Source organism: Amphiura filiformis, chromosome 1 (genome assembly GCF_039555335.1).
Source record: "Amphiura filiformis chromosome 1, Afil_fr2py, whole genome shotgun sequence".
Classification (NCBI taxonomy): domain Eukaryota; kingdom Metazoa; phylum Echinodermata; class Ophiuroidea; order Amphilepidida; family Amphiuridae; genus Amphiura; species Amphiura filiformis.
Window position 1 is genome coordinate 100461485 of NC_092628.1, and position 21837 is coordinate 100483321.

Sequence of the window (21837 nt, forward strand, 5' to 3'; positions counted from 1 at the left end):
TCTAGTCGTAATATTAATACACATAAAACTCACTCTCTAGTGGTATGTTAAGCGACCTTACCTCCTTTACCCAGTCTTGTGTGTATGTCAGTTGCATCCCAAGGCACTCTTACTTGTGATATCTCACATTTTACTCTCATCCATTCCTGGCAGTCAGAGCTGTCAATTCCCTATACCCCCTCCACTGCATGACTATACATATATTTATATATTCAGTCTCTTTTATTTATTTTCATATTTGTTCTGTTCTCCTTTTAATTTGATTTGACTTGTTTTGTTGGCAAGCCACTCAACTAATTGCCTAGAATTAAGCCAGTCTTGTTTTGTTGAGATAATTGAACGCCAAAAGTGATTGTTTACCCCCAGGCCCCTGCTAGAGATGATACCATCGCAACAACCATGCTACTAACCTATATATGCAAAGCATGCTATCAAATCCGAATGCTAACTCTATATCTGGCATGTGTCCGGCCGGGTCCAGTCAATTTGTTGAATGCAAATTAAAGGCATTTATAGGCCAATGAGATGGGCAATCCATTAAGTTTTGGACGTTGGTTTTTGGTTTTTAAAATCGGCAACTTATTCCCCTTAACTAGTTCAGTGCATTTCAATCTGAAATGCTACCAAGCTCTGCATGGCTGAAAAATGAGAATGAATGCTACAAGAAACTTGCAAGTTGCATGTCAGAATTGCTCAGCATGGAAATGCGCTGTCTTAAAAATGTAACTATTAACTTAATGAAACACAATTTGCCAGAATAAAATGTAAAAGTTCCATGTGTGGAACAATAAGCGATTGCAGTGTCTTTACCAGTGTAATAACACTAATCATATGTTGATGTGTTGTGATCTAATATTGACCATTAACAGTATTTCAAAAATTGGAAGGAAAGTTTCCTGACAACTGAAATTCATAAATTTTCCATAACATCTTGATGTGATCGTAAACAAGAACCAACACTGCAGTTTGATAAATATTCACAGCGTTTGTGTGTGACTCATCACAACTGGACAAGTTAAAAGCTGTATTAATTTAAAATTGCTTAATAACTAACATATTTTATTAATCTAATACTGTTGAAACTGTTGCAAATATAAGAATAATTCTTAATTTGATACTAAACTGCTCTATTTTTCTACAAGTTTTGTTATCTTAAAATGGTAACATAAGCAGATTAAAATGTATCACCATAAAACAACAATAATATCTCAATTATTCTGTAGATTAAATTCAGACTTCCGCTCTCCCCATGGTTCATTTAGAATTGGGTAAATGAATCATGAAAGTACTCTGTCCTTCGGAGGGGATGTTAAGCCGTCGGTCCCGTGTACAGAGAGCCATACCTGTACATGTATCTCGCAGCCAGTTTCGAAAAGAGTAGGGTGTTTAAATGGCCCCAATGGAAATAAGCTTCAATAGAGGCTTTCTTGGATTATCCAGGGTTGTCAAAACCCGAACAAATCAAATCAAATCAAAAATAGCTTATGTAAGACACACTGGCTCATTAAACATGCTTGAATACAGGCCCATTGGGTTATGTGTCTTGTGCTCTATCAACTAAGTAAGTGAGTTAATTCACTTCAAGCCTGGCCAGCTTATTATCATCCATATACTTGATCTTGATATGCTGCTTAATTCTTATCGGCCAGCAAATTATCATTCATGAAACATGTTTGGCTTTTGATAGAAGTAGATTGCGTACTCTTGTGAAGACCACAGCAGCGCAATCCTGCGCCATCTGACCCAGAGAGAGAGAGAGAGAGAAACAAATAAAGTGTTTAGAAAGTTTTCCTGAGTTGGAAGTTTTTGGAAAACTGCAGTTCCACTGATTCCTTTTTTCATTATTTGGTATTTGTTTAGTGGTGAATTTCAATCTGCTTTTGTTCTGTGTTATCGACACATTTTGTCCCTTTCTCTTAATTTGATGCATCTGCATTCCAAGTTTGTACTTTATCTTCTGATTATTATTGTTTCTTTCTATATGGTCATTTTCACGGTAAAGGGTGTAACTTTGGATTTTTAACATTTTGATCCATAGTGTTCTAATAAAGCCACAGAATTCCATGATTTTTGGCCACATAAGTCATCTAGTTAGCAGCTACCTTGGGTAGCATAATCATCTTCAGGAGTTACTGCTCAGTTTTAGCAGGCTTAAATGTACCTAATATTGCCATTTTGAAAAACTATAAAAAACAGTAACATTTTTGTAAAACCCTGTGTTTTCTTCAGTTAGTTCATGGATAATTTTTCTTATCCTGAAAGTACGGTCATATGTTCAGTAAACACTGCCACATTAGATTTAATTGTGAACAGCCCTGTATTTTTGAGAACCGGACTTCGAGATTTGTCGTTTCGGAGGCTTCATTTTCCGTTAACAATTGTTAACAAACTTTGTGGGTATAGCTTTGGTTCATAATTCTTGGTTATTTCTTCACTTCTTCTTGATTCATAACAGTTGATATCTTAACTTGAAATGGGTAACAAAAATTAGTCGATTTGCGAGCTTTTAAAATTTTTATAAAATCTTGACTTCAAAGAGCCATTTTTCCGTTAACTTTTTTGAAGCCTCCGAAACAAACTGTTCAGCAAGCTTGGGCAAATATAAATAAAAGAGCTCATCCAATCTATTTATCAAAATGTAGCAAAGTAGATCCTCAAGTCACTTGTTTTTAAATCGTGGAGATATATATCACCGTTTGAAAATGGGACCCAATACAAACTTTCCGTTAACAATTGAAGCCTCCGAAACAAATGAAGCCTCCGAAACAACAATAAGATTAATTATCATCTATGTATATCTAAATTGGTGTTTCATACTGATATCTGCATTGTAATTGTTACTTGATATGTGCAGAATGTCATAAATTAAAAAAATTGTTGATGTTATGGTTAATGTTTGAAAAATATACTGATACCCAAAAAGCCTGTTTCAGAGGCTTCACATGCAAAAAACACCATACTTAACAAATGGGTGAAAAAGTTAACATGCTATAAATCTACAATATCTGCCGCATAGAATCATTGATTCAATACACACAAGAAAATAACAGCTTAGATGATCCCAACAGTGTTGTTTTCAAAAAAAATACTTCTGCAGTGTTTAGCCATTGTTAACATGAAGCCTCCGAAACAAAAAACATGACTTGCTGTGAAAATTTAATTTTTGTCACAACTGAAATTCAATACTTAGAAGCAAAGCATGAAAATTGGTAATTGTGATATTTTTTACCCATTTTTTCATGTCAACTTGCAGTAGTTAGCCAAATATTTTACTTTTATGATCACCTGTGTTGTTAACTGAAGCCTCCGAAACACAAATCGCTTGAATTGCCAATTCTAAAAATAACTCCAATTTCTGTGAAACTTGGCTGGGAGGTTCCTTTTATCAAGTAGTATTTGTACATGAAGTTAGACATTCAAATTATTTTAGGAACCCAATTAAAACTTAAAAAATATGTTTAAGGTTGGGAAATTTCCATTGTAAATGACACTTTATGTTAAAAATTTTCAAAACTGCAATTACAAACATAGCAAAACATGGTATAAAATGTAACTTATATCTGTTGACTTACTTTGGAATGGGATTTCACATGTATTCCAGCTTTCATGTCATAATTTTCTGAGCTTATGTAAAATACATTTTTTCTTGGATTTTAATCAAAATGTTATGGAAATGTCAAATTTTTTATTAGAAATCAAAAGGTTTAAGCCTTGAAACATTATTTTACTGGAATTTAAGTTGCTCCTATGCATGATTTCAGTAAACAGAAACATATTTAAGTGGTTTGAAATTTTGACCCTAAAAATCAAAAGTTACACCCTTTACTGTGAAAATGACCATATGCTATTATACTTCAGATTATTTTCAGTTTTTTCTATTTTAATAGAGTAAATGCCCTCAGCTCAAGTCAAATTTATTTCAATATTTATTTTATTCCAATACTGATGTATTCACTTTTCACAGTGCTTTGTAATATTGGCCATGGCGGGAGAAATACTTGTTTGTCACTTATTTAGTGGTGAAATGCATTGAAGTCTTTTATCACAAATTTGTATACCATATGAATTTCATGCTACCCATGTGTATCAAACTGATCTGTCTTCATCTTCCACATCACAGAAATTCCAAGTAGTTTGTAATAGTTTGCCCTGAAATCAATGCATTAAGATTTGCTTATTATTATTTTCGTAAATACAAGACTTACCTCAAATTCCAAAGTTTATGAAATCTAGAATTGTGAGAAATGAGGGAAACTAGCAACAAATGTCCACCAAGTTTCATCATGCAGTTGTTAGTACTACTTATGTTAATGGTTCTTAAATCTGATTATTGGACCTGTCAATTTGTGTTCATTTACAGTATTAAACACAAGTTTTGTCCCCCAAGATTTCACCATAAATTTGCCAGACAAACATGTCATTTACCTCGCCATGACTATTGTTATCTTTTTGTTATGCACTTTGGTTGTCACCTATGTATTGTTTCCTTTTGAAGCACAGTAGAGTCAACCAGCAAAGGTCTTCAACTTTTGTGATCATAGTGATGTCTCGTCATGTAAGTTTACACATACTATGGACCACAATGGCCTCATCCCAATGGCATAGTTCAATAACCTCAATTGAACAATCATAGTGCAAAACTTGACCTCAGGTTGTAAAGTATGAGTTTTTGTATTCAAATTTTCAAAGGTCATTCAATGCATGTACAAATGTATTGGGGTTAAAGAACTGTGCCCTGATATGTGAGCATGTTGTGGATCCTAGTGACATACCTACACAGACTAAGTTGTAGTCAACAAAGCTGAATTGATATCGCTATAATTGCTAGCTGTGAGCCTCAACAAAAGTACAGTTGCTCATATGTAGCAATTTCTAAATCAATTTGGCTTTAGTTGCTTGATGATACAGTTGACCATGTTGACACATAGGCTCTGGTTGGTTGATGATAAGCAGGGTACCCAATCCATTTTATTATTTGGGTTTTTAGTGATCATGTTCATTATGAAAATTGAGTAATCGTACAAGATGAATGACTGATGTGTGGGCCTTGCTTGTGTGCAACCAATCATAGTATAATATAATGAGAGAAGATATATTCAAGACAGGAGTCATCAAGACATGAGAACTTATCAACCATTCACTAAAGTAAAAATATTGAATGTAAACTTTTATTTGTCAAATGTCAAATTTATTTCGTCTGGTTACAGAAAGAACCATTTTGTTGATATGGAAAAAAAGCAATATTATTATCAAAACAAATTTGACATTTTTCAATTTGTGTGAAATGGTGAGCTTGTTAATGAGCATATTTAACAATGGTGCTGCTGACGTCATTTGCACAGATATGTCTTCTCAATTATATTGTGTTACTACATGGTTTCGGATGTTCTTAGAATTATTGAAATAATAGTTTAGTATTTACTATTGTGTCAGGTGGCTAGGCAAGGTTAAACAGTGAGTATATGTAGGTAAGAAGTGATTAGGTTGTCAGTGGACGATATTTGAATTTCTTCAGCAGGTGTATCACTCACTGTTGGTAATAGGCTATTGCAGTTGAAATCCATACACCTCTCCCCTATTGATGACATTACTGTAATCTTCCATTCAGGAAGTGTGAATTTCATATGGGGTTACCGTGAAATGTATGAGTGACTCCATTTAAAATGTACAACACCCTGTGTGGGTCATTAAGGTCATGCCTTCCATAGGGGTGTATGGATTTCAACCGCAATAGCCCAATATATTTATTGTTACATCAAGTCTGCTAAGTTCAAATGTTACTTTCGTGTTCTTTTCTATACATATCACATTTTAAATTTTTAATGTTAATGTTATCGAGTACTCATGACTGTGTCTGAAAAAATGGTAATTTTAATGCTAGTGTAACAGTATGAATATCAGTTGTAATACCAACGATTGAAATGATATTGGTAACACATGGATTTCAAATGAACAAGTAACATCAAAGTAGGTAAAACTATGTGAGGTTCTTTTTAGGCATATAGCAAGACTTGGAATGATGGAATTTCAATAAATTAAATAAGTGTAGAAACTACAATGGAAATAGGCCAGCTCTTTTCCACCAGCAGATGATAATAATGAGTCATAATTAAACATTAGGTTTTTCTTCTTCAAATTGACATGTTTTCTCATTTTTTGATGCTCTGTTATAGTCTGACCAATGTATGTTTTTGTAGTACCATATTATCCCCACCTCAAGACATGCTTGGACACATTTTAATTCCATTCATAGACCATTATCACCCATGGAAACCCTAGTACATGTGAGCCAATGGAAACCTAGTATATACATGGAAGCTATGGCTTGGGTGGCAATGGGGTATTCCATTTGAAATCCATACACCCCCATATGGTAGACTTGCACTTAATACTTTACACAGGGAGTATGCATATCAGATTGGGTCACCAGAATGAGTGACTCCATTTGAAGTTTACACCCCATGTGTGGGAGATTAAGGTCATGTCTTCCACAGGGGGGTGTATAGATTCAACTGGAATAACCCAATATCCTGATCAGTGGATGTAGGGAGGGCAGATAGTAGGAATCAAAGTGCTTTTAGAAACCACTTGGTGCCAATGAACTGGTCACAAGTTCAATGTCAGCACTCATCATTGATTTTAACTTAACCTTGAAAACAGTAGAGCCCAAATAATAGCTGCCATCAGATTAACATGAAGGAGCCTTATGTGCAAACTATTATAGTGTACACAATAGTAATATACTATATATTCTTTCATATGGTCCAATTTATGATGCACTACCGGTATGGTCTTTGCAGTGGAGGTAGGGGTGTTTACCCCTGCAAGTGAGTTAGTTTGCTAACTCAATCCCCAAAAGAAAATTTCAACCTCCTAAATCCCCGAATAGTGTGAGATGGAAAATTGGTCAGTTTTTTTTTTTTTGTCTTTGCTCCCTCAGACAACCGACCCTGATATACCACTGAACGTGTAAAATACTTGGACCCTCCCCCCACCAAAAAAAAAAAAAAAAAAATCATTACAATGTTTGATCATGGTATTCATACACTCAGAAAAGAATTAGGAATCCAACCACAAAACCCACAGTTTCACACAGCAGGTATAGATCTAGCCCTCAAAATTTGATGTAATACAAAACCTCTATGTGACTAAAACTGCATAATTTTATCAGTCAAGTGTTACACTTTGCACAAATCAAAAGATATTATTGGTAATAATCAACCGTTATTTCAATCCTATGTCAACAGATATAATTACCAATTGGTGTGAAGTACAGGTATCATAGTGATTATCAGTCCACTCATTAGCCACAATACACACTTGATAACGCCTAGCTCGGCATATCACAAAAAACCTTTGACGTTATTGTCAGGTTTTATCATTTGATGGTTGCCGGCATTTGCTGCTGTACAAACCTTTACTCTGCTTGATGCTTGACCTAAATTGTTGATATTATGATACTTGGTGGCTTTAATATGAAATTGTGTACTGAAATGAGCAAATATTCCAATAAGTGTGATATACTAGCCGTCTCTGTAATTGGTGCAATGTAACATTTGACTGTACATTTAATAAGCTGTATCAAATGAAATGTTATTAGACCAAAAAATAGGTCTCTTGTCACCCACACACATTTACAATATCGGGCACAGAAACTTTTTGGTGCCTTTTGAGATTATCCAGCAAAATCATCAAAAAGCTCAAAAATAATTGAAAAATCATTCAGGAAAAACCAAAAAATACAAACCACCTTCTTATTGCCGTAACAAATTATATCTTTGCAAATTCAGTGAAATTTGTTGTTGCTTGTAATCGGGTCAAAACTCAATTCACACATAGAAAAATGATATGGGCATCAAGTGGTTGCAACTCTTTTATTTTATTTTTTTTCATGAATTGCAGCATTACTTGAAAAAATTGGAAAATGTCCAGTTTTTGAATTTCAAAACATAGTAAATAATACATGGGCTCTTACAGTGACTTACTTCACCCTCTCTACATGGGTGTTGACTGCAGACAATTATAAGTTCCAATCCAAAGTTTCTTTAAATAGTCAAAAATTTCAGAATTGTACATTTTCTTTACCATATTTGGATTCGACATGACAAGTGCATTAAATTGAGTATAAACAAGCCCCGTATTGTTTCAGTGGTTCTTGAGATAGCTCTTGATTTTTTTAAATAAAATATCTCAAACTTTTACGTTGAAGCCTATTGTCAGCATTAACCACTTGGTTGTAATTAGGTCGAATAATATGGTAGTGAAAATCTGTGCATGAATAAACCACAGTGACTGACTGACCAGCCAGCCAGATGTAGATGCAGCCTCATCCTAGATGGTCATCAACAATTCTTGTTTAATTGTCTGATGAGTGTGAGGCCTAAATACAACCACTTGTTTCATAAGCTTTGAAGCTTCGGGGAAAAAGCAAAACCAGAAGTAGGACTTGGTTAGATTTGTGTGTCATGGGAATTGTTCTTAACTAGAGTGGAGTTTTGTAAAGTGGGGAATGGAACAGGGTTTAACCCAGATGAATTGGTAAACTATCCCTAATGGCTACATTCTCTCATTTAGAGGCAAATTAAGTTAAGTGTTCATAGGTTTCTTTTTGGGAATATGTGGGCCAGGTGCATAGTACTTTTGAGCACTGTTGGTAATTGCACTATATGCAGATATCAGACATGCAGATGTAGGTAGATGTTTCTGTGGTTCACATTGAACAAGTTAGCAATATGATGCAAAAACTTTCAAAAATAAAAAAAAGGTCACAAATCCCTGACCAATACCCGAACTGAACTAAAGCCAAATAGTGTAAATATGATATAAACAAAAAATAAAAAATAAAATTCCCCCGACTAGTGTGTGGTATGCCACTGCAGATGATTAGGACTGGTTGCTTATTCCTTAGACAATATGGCCACTATGGAACATCAGGACACCAAATTGGTTAAACACTGCACTGAGAACTATGTTACATGGCTAGCTATCTCTTCATTTTACATTCTATTGCCCCCACGACCCATTATTCAAAATCGCGCACTGTGATTTGTTGAAACGCATCACGTGACAGACCATTAATTAGTGATGAAGTGTCAAGGGCGACGAACTTTATGTTCTTATATCATCACAGCGCACAGCACACCTGCTTATGTAGGGGAGAATGGAATGCCAGGGGTGTGTTATTGTATGTACATACCTGCTTATAGGGGAGAATGGAATGTTAGGTTGTGTTATTGGAATGTGCATACGGTTTGGCTACGTGTAGGCGCTACACCTTGAGGTAAACAACTTGAAATATTTGGGCAAAAAATGTGATATTTTCTCTTTAAATCGCACTATTTTGTGGTAATAGAATAGAAATAAAGGGTGCAGCATTATCCTTTACGCAAATAATGTGTCCTCGGCAGTAAAATCGTTTAAATAATGGGTTCGCTGCGCCTCACCCATTATTTACGTTTTACTGCCTCGACACATTATTTTCGTAAAGGATAATGCTGCACCCTTTATTTCTTAAATAACAGTGTTAAAGTTGTAATGTTCCGAATTGATACTGAAGTGCAATAACTATTGATTGATAAGATAAGAGTAATCAGTTTAATTCTAATCAAATTACACCTTCATTTGGTTTGACTAAATATCATGATTGCCCTAAATGACTGTTTATGTCAACAGTTCTATTGATATTATCTTTAGGATCAAAGGTTATTTGAACTGGGGGAAATGAGCATGATGGACTAGTTGTTAATTGATGAGAATGGTACAGGTTCAGGTTACTTCATTCAGGTGTTAACTTATGCAATAGTGGTAGTATAATAGACAAGCAATAATTCATCTTTTTAAAATTTTGTATTCAAAAGATCTTTGTTTCATGATGCTATAGTCATAAATGAATGTGAGGAGCCACCCAACCTTAATTATTTTTTTTAACTCTAACCTTAACTTAATCATAAAACCTAACCCAGACTGTTGCCCTAAACCTAGCCCTAACCCTTATTTTTTGGGGGGATGGAGGTGGTTACTTTAAGATCTTGCAGAAAATTACTATTTGAATATTAGACTAACAATTTCTTTTTCTCCAATGTGGAATTGAACATTATTGTGATCTACAGTCTTAGTGCCTTTTTATATCAAATATTTCATTTCAGCTTTCTGTGAACTTACAGTACCCAATTGTAGTGAATTATATTTTTATTTTATATTGCCAGACAGATATATACAGATGTATATAGAGTTGTGGTGTTTTTAGCCTGTTTCATCTCTTAGCTCAACGATTTTGAATAATTATGTTTATGTGATACCTGTAAAACCCATCCATTTTGATGTGGCAATGTTCCCATGGCTGGAAATGTTGGCAAACCTAGGTGTAAAGTTACCCCTTGCCAGAAAGCATTTGCAACTTAAATATTAGTGATTTCCTATCCCACCTACCAGATATAGCAAATGGCATCCTTAACCATTGTGGTATATTTTGTAACAAATATAATTCATTCAAACCCACATAATGTAGACGTATAACATAATACTTTGTTTCAAGTCTAAGAAATACTGAGTTTAAAGAAAAATATACAAAGGCAAAATGATGCATGAATAAAATAATTGGCTACAGGGTGTCCCAGAAAAAATTACCAAGTGAATAAAATTGAACGTAAGTCGAGAAATAGACATCAGAATCAAAAAATTTAAAATGTAGCATATAGCCTATGTTATTGTGCATCACGTACGAAAATTTTATTTTATTCAGGTGACTGGTTTCGAAGAAATACACGATTACATAATGCGCGCATCAATGCAGTTCATTCCAAGTTTGATCACAGGCCCTTTTTTCACACTCGCTCACCGCTTCCTAAAGTTTGTGTATTTCATTCAATTTAAATCCACATTATCTATTTTATAATCCGACGATGTTATGTTATTCATGCTTTCATTGAAGATGAATAACAGTTTGTCCGAGAAAACTTTGATTTCTGCAATTGGAACTTTCCAACTTTAACTCTTTAGGTTGTGCAAATATGTTATATTTTAACTTTCCAAGGAACATTTGAGCCAAGAATGACAATGATCAAGTGCTCACAGTTAACGTGTGATTGTTGATAGCATGCAACGTTATGTTGAAGTTTTAAAAGATTTAAACTTTGTATTACACTTTCTACGAAATATTGCAAAAATTTTAATGTGTGTGAAATATTTTTTAAGCCAGCTGAAATTCTTTTATGCAATAAATATGCAACATTTATATATATCAACATTAACGAAAACAGATATTTACAAGTACCAAGCATCATCTTACATGAATGCTTTGTATTTAAATATGGTGCAGGTTTTCAAATTTGAACAAAACCTTATTAAATGTTTTGCAAGAAACAGATTGTTTAAAAAGGACGAAAAGGATTTTTGCAGAATAAAACATGAAGCCAATTGACAATATTATTGACAATGCGCATTGTGTTGAGTGATCTTTCTTTCAAACTTGGAATGAAGTGAATTGACGTATGCGTTATGTAATCAGTCATTTCTTCGTAATCAGTCAACCGATTTCAGTAAAATCTACGTATAGGATGTAGAATAAGATGTGCTACACGCTGATGTTTAGATGTTTGGATTCTGATGTATATTTCTCGACTTACGTCCAAATTCATTTGCTTGGTAATTCTTTCTGGGACACCCTGTATATAGTTAAGCACTGGGAGAATTCGTGATGCGCAAAAAATGCTGAAATTCACAAATTTTGGGTATAATTGCGAATTTGAGAATCCAAGACATCCATTTTTAAAGTATTCATTTTCAAAAAAAATGTAAGTTTTCACTAAAATTTAAAGAATCCGTGGCGATCTGCAAATACAATCCATGCAGAAAAAAAATATAGAAAAAATAAATAAAAGTTTTAAGCACTGCAAATTTGAACTTTTGGGGGGAAAATGTGTGCATTTTGGGAATATTATGGGCAAATCGTGAATTTTCTAAAACTGGTGCGCGTAATTTGGTCTCAAAATTTGTATTTTTCCCGGTGCTTATATAGTATTGCTAAATATAAATTGATTGAAGATATTGCATCAGTTTGGTATCAGTATGCTTAATTGCCATGCTTACATAGCCTCCAGATCTTTCCAAGTTTTTTTTTATAATAATTTGATATTCATCTGTAGACAAAACACAAAGACCTTAGTGTTGTCAAGAAGTGAAATCTTGTAGATTGGTACTTTTGAGCTGTTCAATTACGATATATTTAAACAAGTATTTTGAAGAAGAAAGAATTCTTGTCACCTTGTAATTGCATCTCATTGATGTCAGCTGATGATAGCGCATCAATAGCTTTGTTATATAGTGTTTGTCATAATGCAATTGTGGGCAAGTAGCTATTCATAGTTATGTCAATCGGTGTGTATTACTTGTGTAATTAAGTAATTCTATGATTACCTTTTAGCGATGTGTAGGTAGCTTTTTGATTACCTCAGTGTGTGATAAAGACTCTATATATAGTCGTTGTATTCACTCAGTATAATAGTACTTGGTATACCATCTTGCCTGGGTTGATGTTTCATATGCTATAACTCCATAGTTGATGGTTAAAGGTTTTTGTGGATGATTTTTCTATTGTATACAAGAAATAGGAAGCTGTGAACTTACTTTGCATTTTGCAGTTTTTATAGTTGTTACTAAGAAATCTCAGGACAATATTTAAACTCAATTAGTGCTACCTGATTTTACTATTCGATTGGATTCCATCATATAAATTTGATTTAAATCAGTAAATATGAAAATACAAAGTAATGTGGCCCTTATTTTGACAGTCATCACAGTCTAGTCATGAAAATCATTTGAAGTGATGCTGTTTTAATACTACACTGTGTTTTTATATGAAGTAAAAAACCTTTATATAAAGTCCCCCAGCCCATTTGTAAAAAAATGTCATTAATCAAACTAGTATTCTGAAAGTATGTCGTAGTTCAATATGCCGCCTTCATATGCCTTTCAACACAGAAACTTTTTATTAATGACAGAGAGGCACATAGTGAATTAGTAAATATCTATGAAATTTTTCACTCTGATATGGCAGTGACATCAGTGCTCATTTTATTGGACGCAGCTCCAAATAGGATTCACGAAACAGCCTACTCAACATTGTTATCACTGCCACATCAGGGTGGAAAATGGTATAGTTAGAAGGATTTTAATTTGTCTGCATTCATTTTGTTCTCAAAGTAAGGTTCCCTCATGTTTGATGTAACAAAAAGCATTGTTTGTTAATCTTACTTGTAAACCATCAAATTAACAAAAATGATCAATTATTATTTTTCATTATTTCTTTTTCCTAAAACAGCTGCCATATGCAGAGCAATTGGAAGCATCATCTACCATCCCATCATCTACCGAGAAACATCAGTCTAACTCAAGGACCCAATGGATGCCATCGGCCAGCAGACCCAGAAGACCGAAATACAGCTACTAGGAGCTAGAGCTGTGTAATGATGGGTTATGGTTTCCTCAACTGCTGATATAATACATTTATCTGACCAAAGCTTTATACAACAATGAAATGTTAATGATCTGATGACCACTTGCCAAAATGTATAATACTATGATCAAATGTACAAAAATGAGGACATATTATCTCAAAATGAGGACATATTATCTCAAAATGAGGACATATTATTTAATAACGAGCCTGGACCAAATATAGCAATGTATCATAATAAAGTGGCCAATTTATAAATCTTCTATGAATCTGTCCAAAAAATATACTATCATTGTCCTTGTGGATGGTGTAAATATATTGGGAGAATATCATTCCTGGAGCTATTCCATCCATGAGTCACTTCAGTATATGATGCAAGCACTATGAACCAAACCAAAATACTCTCATTGCCAGTGTCATCATTCACTAAAACTCTGTTTACCAATCATAGCTCAGACCTCATGTTGTGGTGTACCCAAACTTATTCAAAAGGTCATTCTATAATGAAAGACAGAGACAAAAAGACTAAATCGTGTCTGACGTCAGGGCAAAGGTGCGCCATGATTGGTTGCCACCCTGCGCAGTACGGCATTTTCAGTCTAGTTGTCAGAATTTTATATGTGAACTAGTCTGTTTTGTCTCTGTCTTTCATTATATGTTTGCACAAACATATCAGGAATGGTGTCGTGATAGATGAGTATGATTGAGATCCTATTTTAGGTGATATGCAGTTTTAGATGCAAAATTCTGCACCCTTGGTTACATCTCTTTGCTGCCTTTAATGTGATTTTTTTTTAAAGGAAACGCATTGAAAATGTGTTGGTATGTAGTAAAATGAATTATTCAGTGGTTGTTTGATGTGGTTCTGATTTTTAAGACAAATTGAGATGTAAAATGAGGAAGTATTAAGTTACAAAACCAACTCAAGGTTTTCACAAATAACCCAAACAACTCCATGTCAACTACCCATAGCTATTCAGAATACTGTTTAAAAGTGCCAACATTTTCCCAACCATAACTTAAATTGTGCCAACACTTGGGTGTATGCACTGTTAAAACACTGTTATAAGTTAAAACAATCCTGTTTAACAGGTGAATTGAACAACTTATTGTTTCAAATATTTAAACAGACTGTTAAAGAATTTTAAGCAACCTGTTTAATTATTTTTAAACTGCTGTTCAATTCACAAATTAAACAGGATTGTTAAAACTTTTAAACAGCTTTTTAGCAATGTAGAGATTAAATTTTGCATAGCATGCCTTGTTTACCAAACCATTGCTACTTGCTTTAAAACAACCATCCTCTCTTTCCAACTTGTTTCAAGAAGTCAGCCTTAAATATTTTAGAAATAAAAATGCCTTAACATTTTTTTGGAGTCTTTCTGCTCATTTGCTTCAGAAAGCAGCTAATAGGTATTCGAAAGGGCACACACAACATACACAAATGCGACGCAATTTGAAACAAATTGTCTTCATAATCAGATACAGCACAAAGAAAGAGAAGAAAAAAAGCAATCAGATAATTTGTGAATACAGAGATTAGTACATGTTAATCAGCATTTAATATGTCATTTATTGTATCACCCAATTACAAAGTGGGAAATGTGCTGTATACTTATCCGGTTTACCGGCATTCCACTTGCATAATTGATTCACTTGTTATAACATCCACGCACAAGCGTCCTACTTTAGAGAAATGCAATTCTAATTTAGTGCATGCAGGTTTTTATTCGCCGCTTTCTTTTTGTTTCTTGTACTACTTCGTGAAATTAGCCTTATGTTTTATAATTAGGTCAGTGACTGCATTAACAACTCTCTGAGGAGGTTTTAATGCAATTGAGTGTATGAGATAGTTCAGCAATATTGTGGTGATTAGCAGATTATAAATGGTGCCTGTTCATTAGCCTCTTTCACAGTGGGAATCCCATATCTGCAGTGTCTTTAGTATTTCATTATATCAATGACGGGAACAAAAAAATAGCTAGTGCTTCATCAAAACTTACAGGTTTAGTTGCCGTGTGGAATTACTTTCAGATTTTGTTAGAAATTTGCACAAATGCTGCAACTAGATTGTCTGCGGTGTATGTAAAGTAATCTGTGCTTCATTATGTACAAAATGGAAGTAAAAAGTGTTTGAAATAAGCCAAATATTCTGGGCCATTCAGGTCCTTACTTTGAAGTTTCAGAGACTAACGTGAGATTTCATAGCTCCAAACTTAAAAGTGGGACTAGAGATCTACAGCAGGTTATGGAAGAAGAGTCAAAGTTTCTAGTTTTTTTAGAGTCACATGAGGCCAACAAATTCTATTTAGACTGCCTTGCTAACCTTGGTTTCAGAATTTGGCAGGCCTTCTGAACCCATAGGATGACATTTTGAGCTTATGAGAGTTCATCCCCGTCCTCTGTTGTTTTCTCTTCCAAGATGGTAGACTTCATTAATAAATTTATGTATTATCATGCAGTGATGTTTTTTTTTTTAATTAAGCCAGATCTGGAATTTTTGATGTCCCAGGTTCAATTCTTGAATGGGTTGCAATTTGTATTTGGAATGCCTGCCATCAATTACTATATAGCAATATGTTGTACAAGCTAATGTTAGGCCTAAAAAAGTTTGTATTGCCCTTAATGCTCCAAAGTCAGGGTCGGTTGGTCAGGTTACTTAATATTTGGCCACATACAGTATTAAATGATACAAGTTTATCACAACATACAATGATTCATAAGATTTGAATGCCTTGTTTTGTAGTACATCAGAGTTGTGCAGTACGAATTACAAACAGGCAATATATTTTGCAAATGTTATACCAAATATATGACAATTCAAATCTGAAAAGGGCAATACCAAACTTTTCTAGGCCATATTACATTGTGCTAGTTTTTTATTGTTGATAGTACTGTAAAGTAACACATTCTTGTAGAGAGTACATGTGGCTTGTTTTTTTGCTATCCAGCCAAATTGTAGTATCCACTTTGATCAAGTTTCTTAATATAAGTCAGTAGGAGGCTACTTTCAGTTTTGCTATTGCTGCAACATTTATGTTCTTTGTGTTGATTAAACATGTGTACTGTACTTTCTTTTGACAGTCTAACTAGTGTTATCGATATCATATCAGTTGTTTAAGTATATCTTTGTATCTGAGAACTGAAATGTGATTTATTACAAATCTTATTTGTACATTCTCTTTTCTAAGTATACAAGTAGTGGCTGGATATGATACAAGTTCAAGCCTTATTACTAGTATAAACATCATTAGTAGGTTATTTGATCAATAATGCACAGTCTACATTACCACAACATGTCCCATTATAGTTGCAGTCGCCTTGAGATCAGTTTATCTAGACCATCTCACATTGGTAGTGTCATCATTGTGCTTAGCTTCGTATAAGTGTATTTGATTTTAACAGTAACCAATTTGTGCAGTTTATATTTGGCTATTTTCAAGATTACTGTTCATGTATGTGATGTGAACGAGCTAAATTAGCAATGCCAGCAAGTTATGGCCAAATATATTCAATTTTAATTTTGAATAGTCTTTATTGTGAAAGTGGTGACTTGTGGTAGTGAAACAAGAAAAAAAACATCAAAATGAATTGTAATCTCATTACAGTCAAAATATGTATATGCTGATGTTTTTTTAACAATTCTTTCGTTTATGAAATGTTCTTGCAATATGCATGTTATGGTTGTTTACTTTGATCATTGTTTTAAGTCGATATAATTTCATAGGAACATACAAAATTCATGTATTCTTTATTTTGGCTTAAGTAGGATGTACGAAATGTTTGGCAGTAGAGAGCAAAGGGTAGCCAAATCACATACACATGTAGAAATACTGTATAACCCTATCAAAAACAGCTCTGTTCATGAAGTAAGTGCAGTTCCAGTTTACTCTATGAAAAAAGTTTAGGCTAACAGCAGCAAGGTGTATTTTGTTTTTTATTTATTTCTTGTTTTAAGTTAGGCTGAAGAGGTTTTTTATTATCGATAAAATTGTGACGATAACAATTTCATAGAGTCAATTTTGAAATCTGAAAAGGGGAATGATTGTAATAAAAAAAATTGTGTGGTTAAGAAAAAAAGGAAAGTAGAGTTTTATTCACACTGAAAGCTTTTGCTTTTATGTTTCTTCTTGGTAGATGCAAACAAGCAAAAGTCATGATTAAAACAAGTTTTGTATGAAAATTGCTCTCTGTTCTTGACAAGGGATCATTTTTGCCCTGTATATTTTGCCAAATTGTTAATTCATGAATGTATGCTTGCTATAATGTGCATAAAATAGACCATTATGGAATTGGGTTATTCCAGGTGAAATCCATACACCCCTTATTGGAATAATGACCTTAATCTTCCACACAGGGAGTTTGAATTTCAAACAGGGTTACCTGAATGGGTGATGCCATTTAAATCTACACCCCCTGTGTGTGAGATAAAGGTCATGTCTTCCATGGGGGTGTATGGATTTCAACAGCAATAGCCCATTTCCCGAAAGTCATCGCTAATTTAACCTAGAATATGTCGCTGTTGATGTGCATATTGTTACTGAGCAGGTCAGCATGCACAGTGATGATTTGCGCATCAATGAATACATACTTTGCAAAGGATTCTGGGTCTTAATTCACGGAGTAGGTGAACTGCTTAACTTGGCTATGGCTGCGTGTTCTCAGAAATGCATTAATTGAAAGTGCTGTAACTTCTTAATGTTTCATGTAAATATATAAAAGTATATATTTTGGAATGGAATTTAGTCCAGGAAACAAAATGGTGTATAACACATATTTTGGGAAAAAAATCAGTTTTTGCCTCGATGTTTTGTAAACACAATATAGAAAAAGGAAAAAGCCAACATTTGTCTTTTGTGTGTTTTTTGTAATATATACACTTCATTCCAGGAACAGACTTTATTGGATATTGGTCATATTTGTTTAATTATTTGCCAAATAAGGTAAATTTTTGACTAAATATGACCTATTTAGCAACACACACACAAAAGCCAAATTTCATGTTTTCCCGTTTTCTATATTCTGTTTACAAAAATTTGAGGCAGAACTTGTTTGTTTGTGATTTTCTCCAAACTTGTTGCTTTTACAGTGTTTACATTAAGATTCCTAGACTAATTTCCTTTCCTCCTTTCCAAAAATGTATATCTTGCATGAATAATGAAGGGGTACGTTTAATTAGTGCATTTTTGAGTGAGAGGTTGTAACACAAAAGGTTGTAAATTGTTACTGATGTCTCCCATCATGCATCTGTGCAACTTGATCTTTCCAGTAAATAAAGCAATTATGTAGACCTTTTAATATTGTATTTATATCTATCAGTAATCCTTTCATCATGAGAAATCGTAGTAATTATCAATTTTTTAACAAAAATATAATCGTGTGGAATGTCTTTCAATGTGTGAGCAGATTTTAATTTGGTAGTGATCAGAAACTTTTAGTCATTGGATCTGTCAAGCTCATCTTTAATGTATGGTGTAGTTATAGGTATGTATTCAGCATAGTGATGAACTTTCACCTCTGTAGTATTGTAATAGTATCATGCCAAGAAGTCAAAGGTCATTGTTATACTGATATCTGCCAATAATCATGATGTAAAGATAGGCATATAAATAATAATATATATATGTATGTGTATACATGTGTAGAAAAACAAAACGTTTTGTAAATTGTAAACAACCATTTGACCTTCAGAATCAGACTCTTACACAGACATTGATCCAAACACTTGTACATGTAAGAATGATGAATATTTTAAAAGACGGAAACACTGTCTGTGTAATGGACTGCCTTCAAGAGTGTTTGCGATGACACTTTTAACCATTTTATGCAATGTGTAAACCATGTTTTATCGCTATTATTATTATTAATACTATTATCAGTTTTGTCATTAATTTTGTATTATGTTGTGTGGTTGGTATTCTGACAAATATTATGGTGCATTTTGTGAACATAAACATTTTCCACTGAAACTCATTTAATCACAATTTTACCAATTGTTGTCACATGCAGCAATAAAGAACCAGATATGAATTGTAATGTAAATCAAGCCGAACACATTTTGTGTTGGCTAGATTCAATTTTGACATTGGCAATTCAGTTTAGCAAAAATTTGTTTTTGAGATATGAACATTTTTAGTGTTGCTTGAACAATTGCAAGAGTGTGTATGTTTAGTGACAGCCTTGTTTAAAAAAGAGAAGGGAACCATCCTCAGGTCGGTTTCCTGCTCTCAACCTCACAGTCGGCCCACAGTCCGGGGGCAAAATCAGCTCTAACGTGGCAACTAGCATTCTTGCCTGATTTTAAATCAGTTAGGTTAACCCAAAACAAGTGACAAACTTGTTATACAGTATTTTGAAACTGATTGTCGCGACATCCAACTTGTGGTACTTGATTGCATGACAATTAAAATGTGCCTTGTAGTAGTAGGCCTTGCCAAATGTGTACAAAAGCTAGAAAAGCAGAAGGCTTCTATTGGAAAGATCTTTGTGAATGTGTGTGGCAATGTTGGTGCCTTTTTGATAACAGCCATATGTGTACATAGAAATGAGAAGAAATATTTGTAGGCTCAAAAGAAAATGCTATATATTACTAAAAAAGTTTCATTTCTCTCTGTGAAAGGCTTGATTTTTAATTTGTCTTAATTTTAGTGAGGAAATTTTTATGTTCACATAATGACCATTTGAAAATGAATACTGTAATTGTGAGTTTTTAACTAAGTATTTAGAGAGAGCAACAGACAGAGAGAGAGAGAGTATATCAATATATAAGTGTTTATATGTTTGAATTATTACTGGTTTAATGTGATCAGACAAAACCTGTAACAATTTACATTTAAAGGCCTATTCAGTGATTTGCTGATCTGGAGAATCGTAAAAATAATCAAAACTTATATTTTGGCACCTTTGTTAATTGTGTCATGGACGTGCTAACATAGCTTGCTATAATTTGGTTCACCTCAAGTTTGGTAGTGACGTGCATATTTTGCTTGCCGCAGTATCGAAATGCACACGTAAAGTTAACGTGCTGAGTGTACACGCACGCATACAGAGCGGGTTCGTTGGCACGCATTTCTCTACTTCAGTAGAGAAATTAGCTGTTTGTATTTGATGGAGGCTTCAACTTTGTCAATACTGCTGGTTTTCTCATTTTTTGCCAAATTTTTAGGCAATTTATACACAATTTATATTTTTTATACTTTAGCTGTGATCACTGAATAAGCCTTTAACCTGTTATCATTGAAACTCAGTATATAGTATTATAAGTTGACTTACAAGCATCTAGAGTAGCATCTAGACTTATAGTGGACTATTTTGACATTAACTCAAAAGTTACTTTTTCAGAAAGTTACTTTGTGACTCTGAAAAGGTAATTTTATGTAACAAAATAGATCAAAACTATTTCTGCACCACTACTTGGAAGTAGGGGAACCTAAAGATAGGAAATGTTCATGTTGTACCCCTTCCACCTACTGCCACTACCATTGAACTCTATATAATATTCAGCTTAACCAATACTGCTGCCAGCATCAACACAACCTGAGTTCAATAGATTGAGAGCTTAACTGACCATTCAAACAAATCACCCTTCAAAAACAGGTAAAAGTGAAGAATTACTGTTTCTTCCAAAGAGTAAATGCTCGACTTTGAGATTAATAACAAATAGTCCCAGTCCATCTTCTCATGTCGAAAAAGACTGTAATCAGGTCAGAAGTACATATATCATGCCCAGGGTTTTGAATAAGGGACATTACTCCCAAACTTAATCAACACAAACTCTGATGGTGATGTTAACACCAATGTCTCAAAGTTGTGCATATTTAATTCTAGTCTTAATTCTTGAACTTAACCTTAAGCAAAATCTTTATGTAAAGTTAGCTATAGGGAAGTGCAGGTGTCCCTATTCTAATATCTTTTCTTTATACAACCATGGTGTTACAGGGAGAGTGAGGCACTTTAAAAATTCAGTATGAATGCGAGATAAAGTAAGAAATAGCTTTGTAATGTATGTATACCATATGTTGACTATATGTGTAAGAGTTAAGGGGATTACTGCAATACTTGTCTTTATCTTTCTAATAAATGTGTAAATAAATGTTTGTATGCTATTCATGATTAATAAACAACAAATTATCAATATGATTATAACATGTACATGTAGTTTTTAAATGGATGGGTTTTATTATGAAGATTATTATTATATATAGCTAAGTAACTTACTGGTATATGATGAGATCCCAGTGTGTTGATTAATATGTTTTGTTTTAGAAGAGAATATGCAAAGAAGATAGGGGTTACAGAAAAGTGAGATTCAATTATAATTTTAATATAATAATTATAATGCTAACAATACATGCTATCTTCATTTGAAAGTAAGCTGAGCATGA

The 21837-nt window shown here is 33.7% G+C and overlaps 1 protein-coding gene across 9 annotated transcripts in view; it reads left to right on the forward strand.

Annotated features, from left to right (window-relative positions):
* Positions 1–19534, forward strand: part of LOC140160277 (inositol polyphosphate-5-phosphatase A-like) — a 105546-nt gene extending 86012 nt beyond the window's left edge. For 3 of the 9 annotated variants that reach the window (XM_072183551.1, XM_072183572.1, XM_072183558.1), the window contains exon 18: positions 13319–19534. In XM_072183551.1, the coding sequence (XP_072039652.1) occupies positions 13319–13386 (68 nt within the window). In that variant the 3' untranslated portion in view covers positions 13387–19534. Of the gene's footprint in view, positions 1–4495; positions 4556–13318 lie in introns of all 9 variants that reach the window. The other 6 variants (XM_072183565.1, XM_072183583.1, XR_011859957.1 and 3 more) reach the window with 5 other exon arrangements.
* Positions 19535–21837: the final 2303 nt, after the last annotated feature.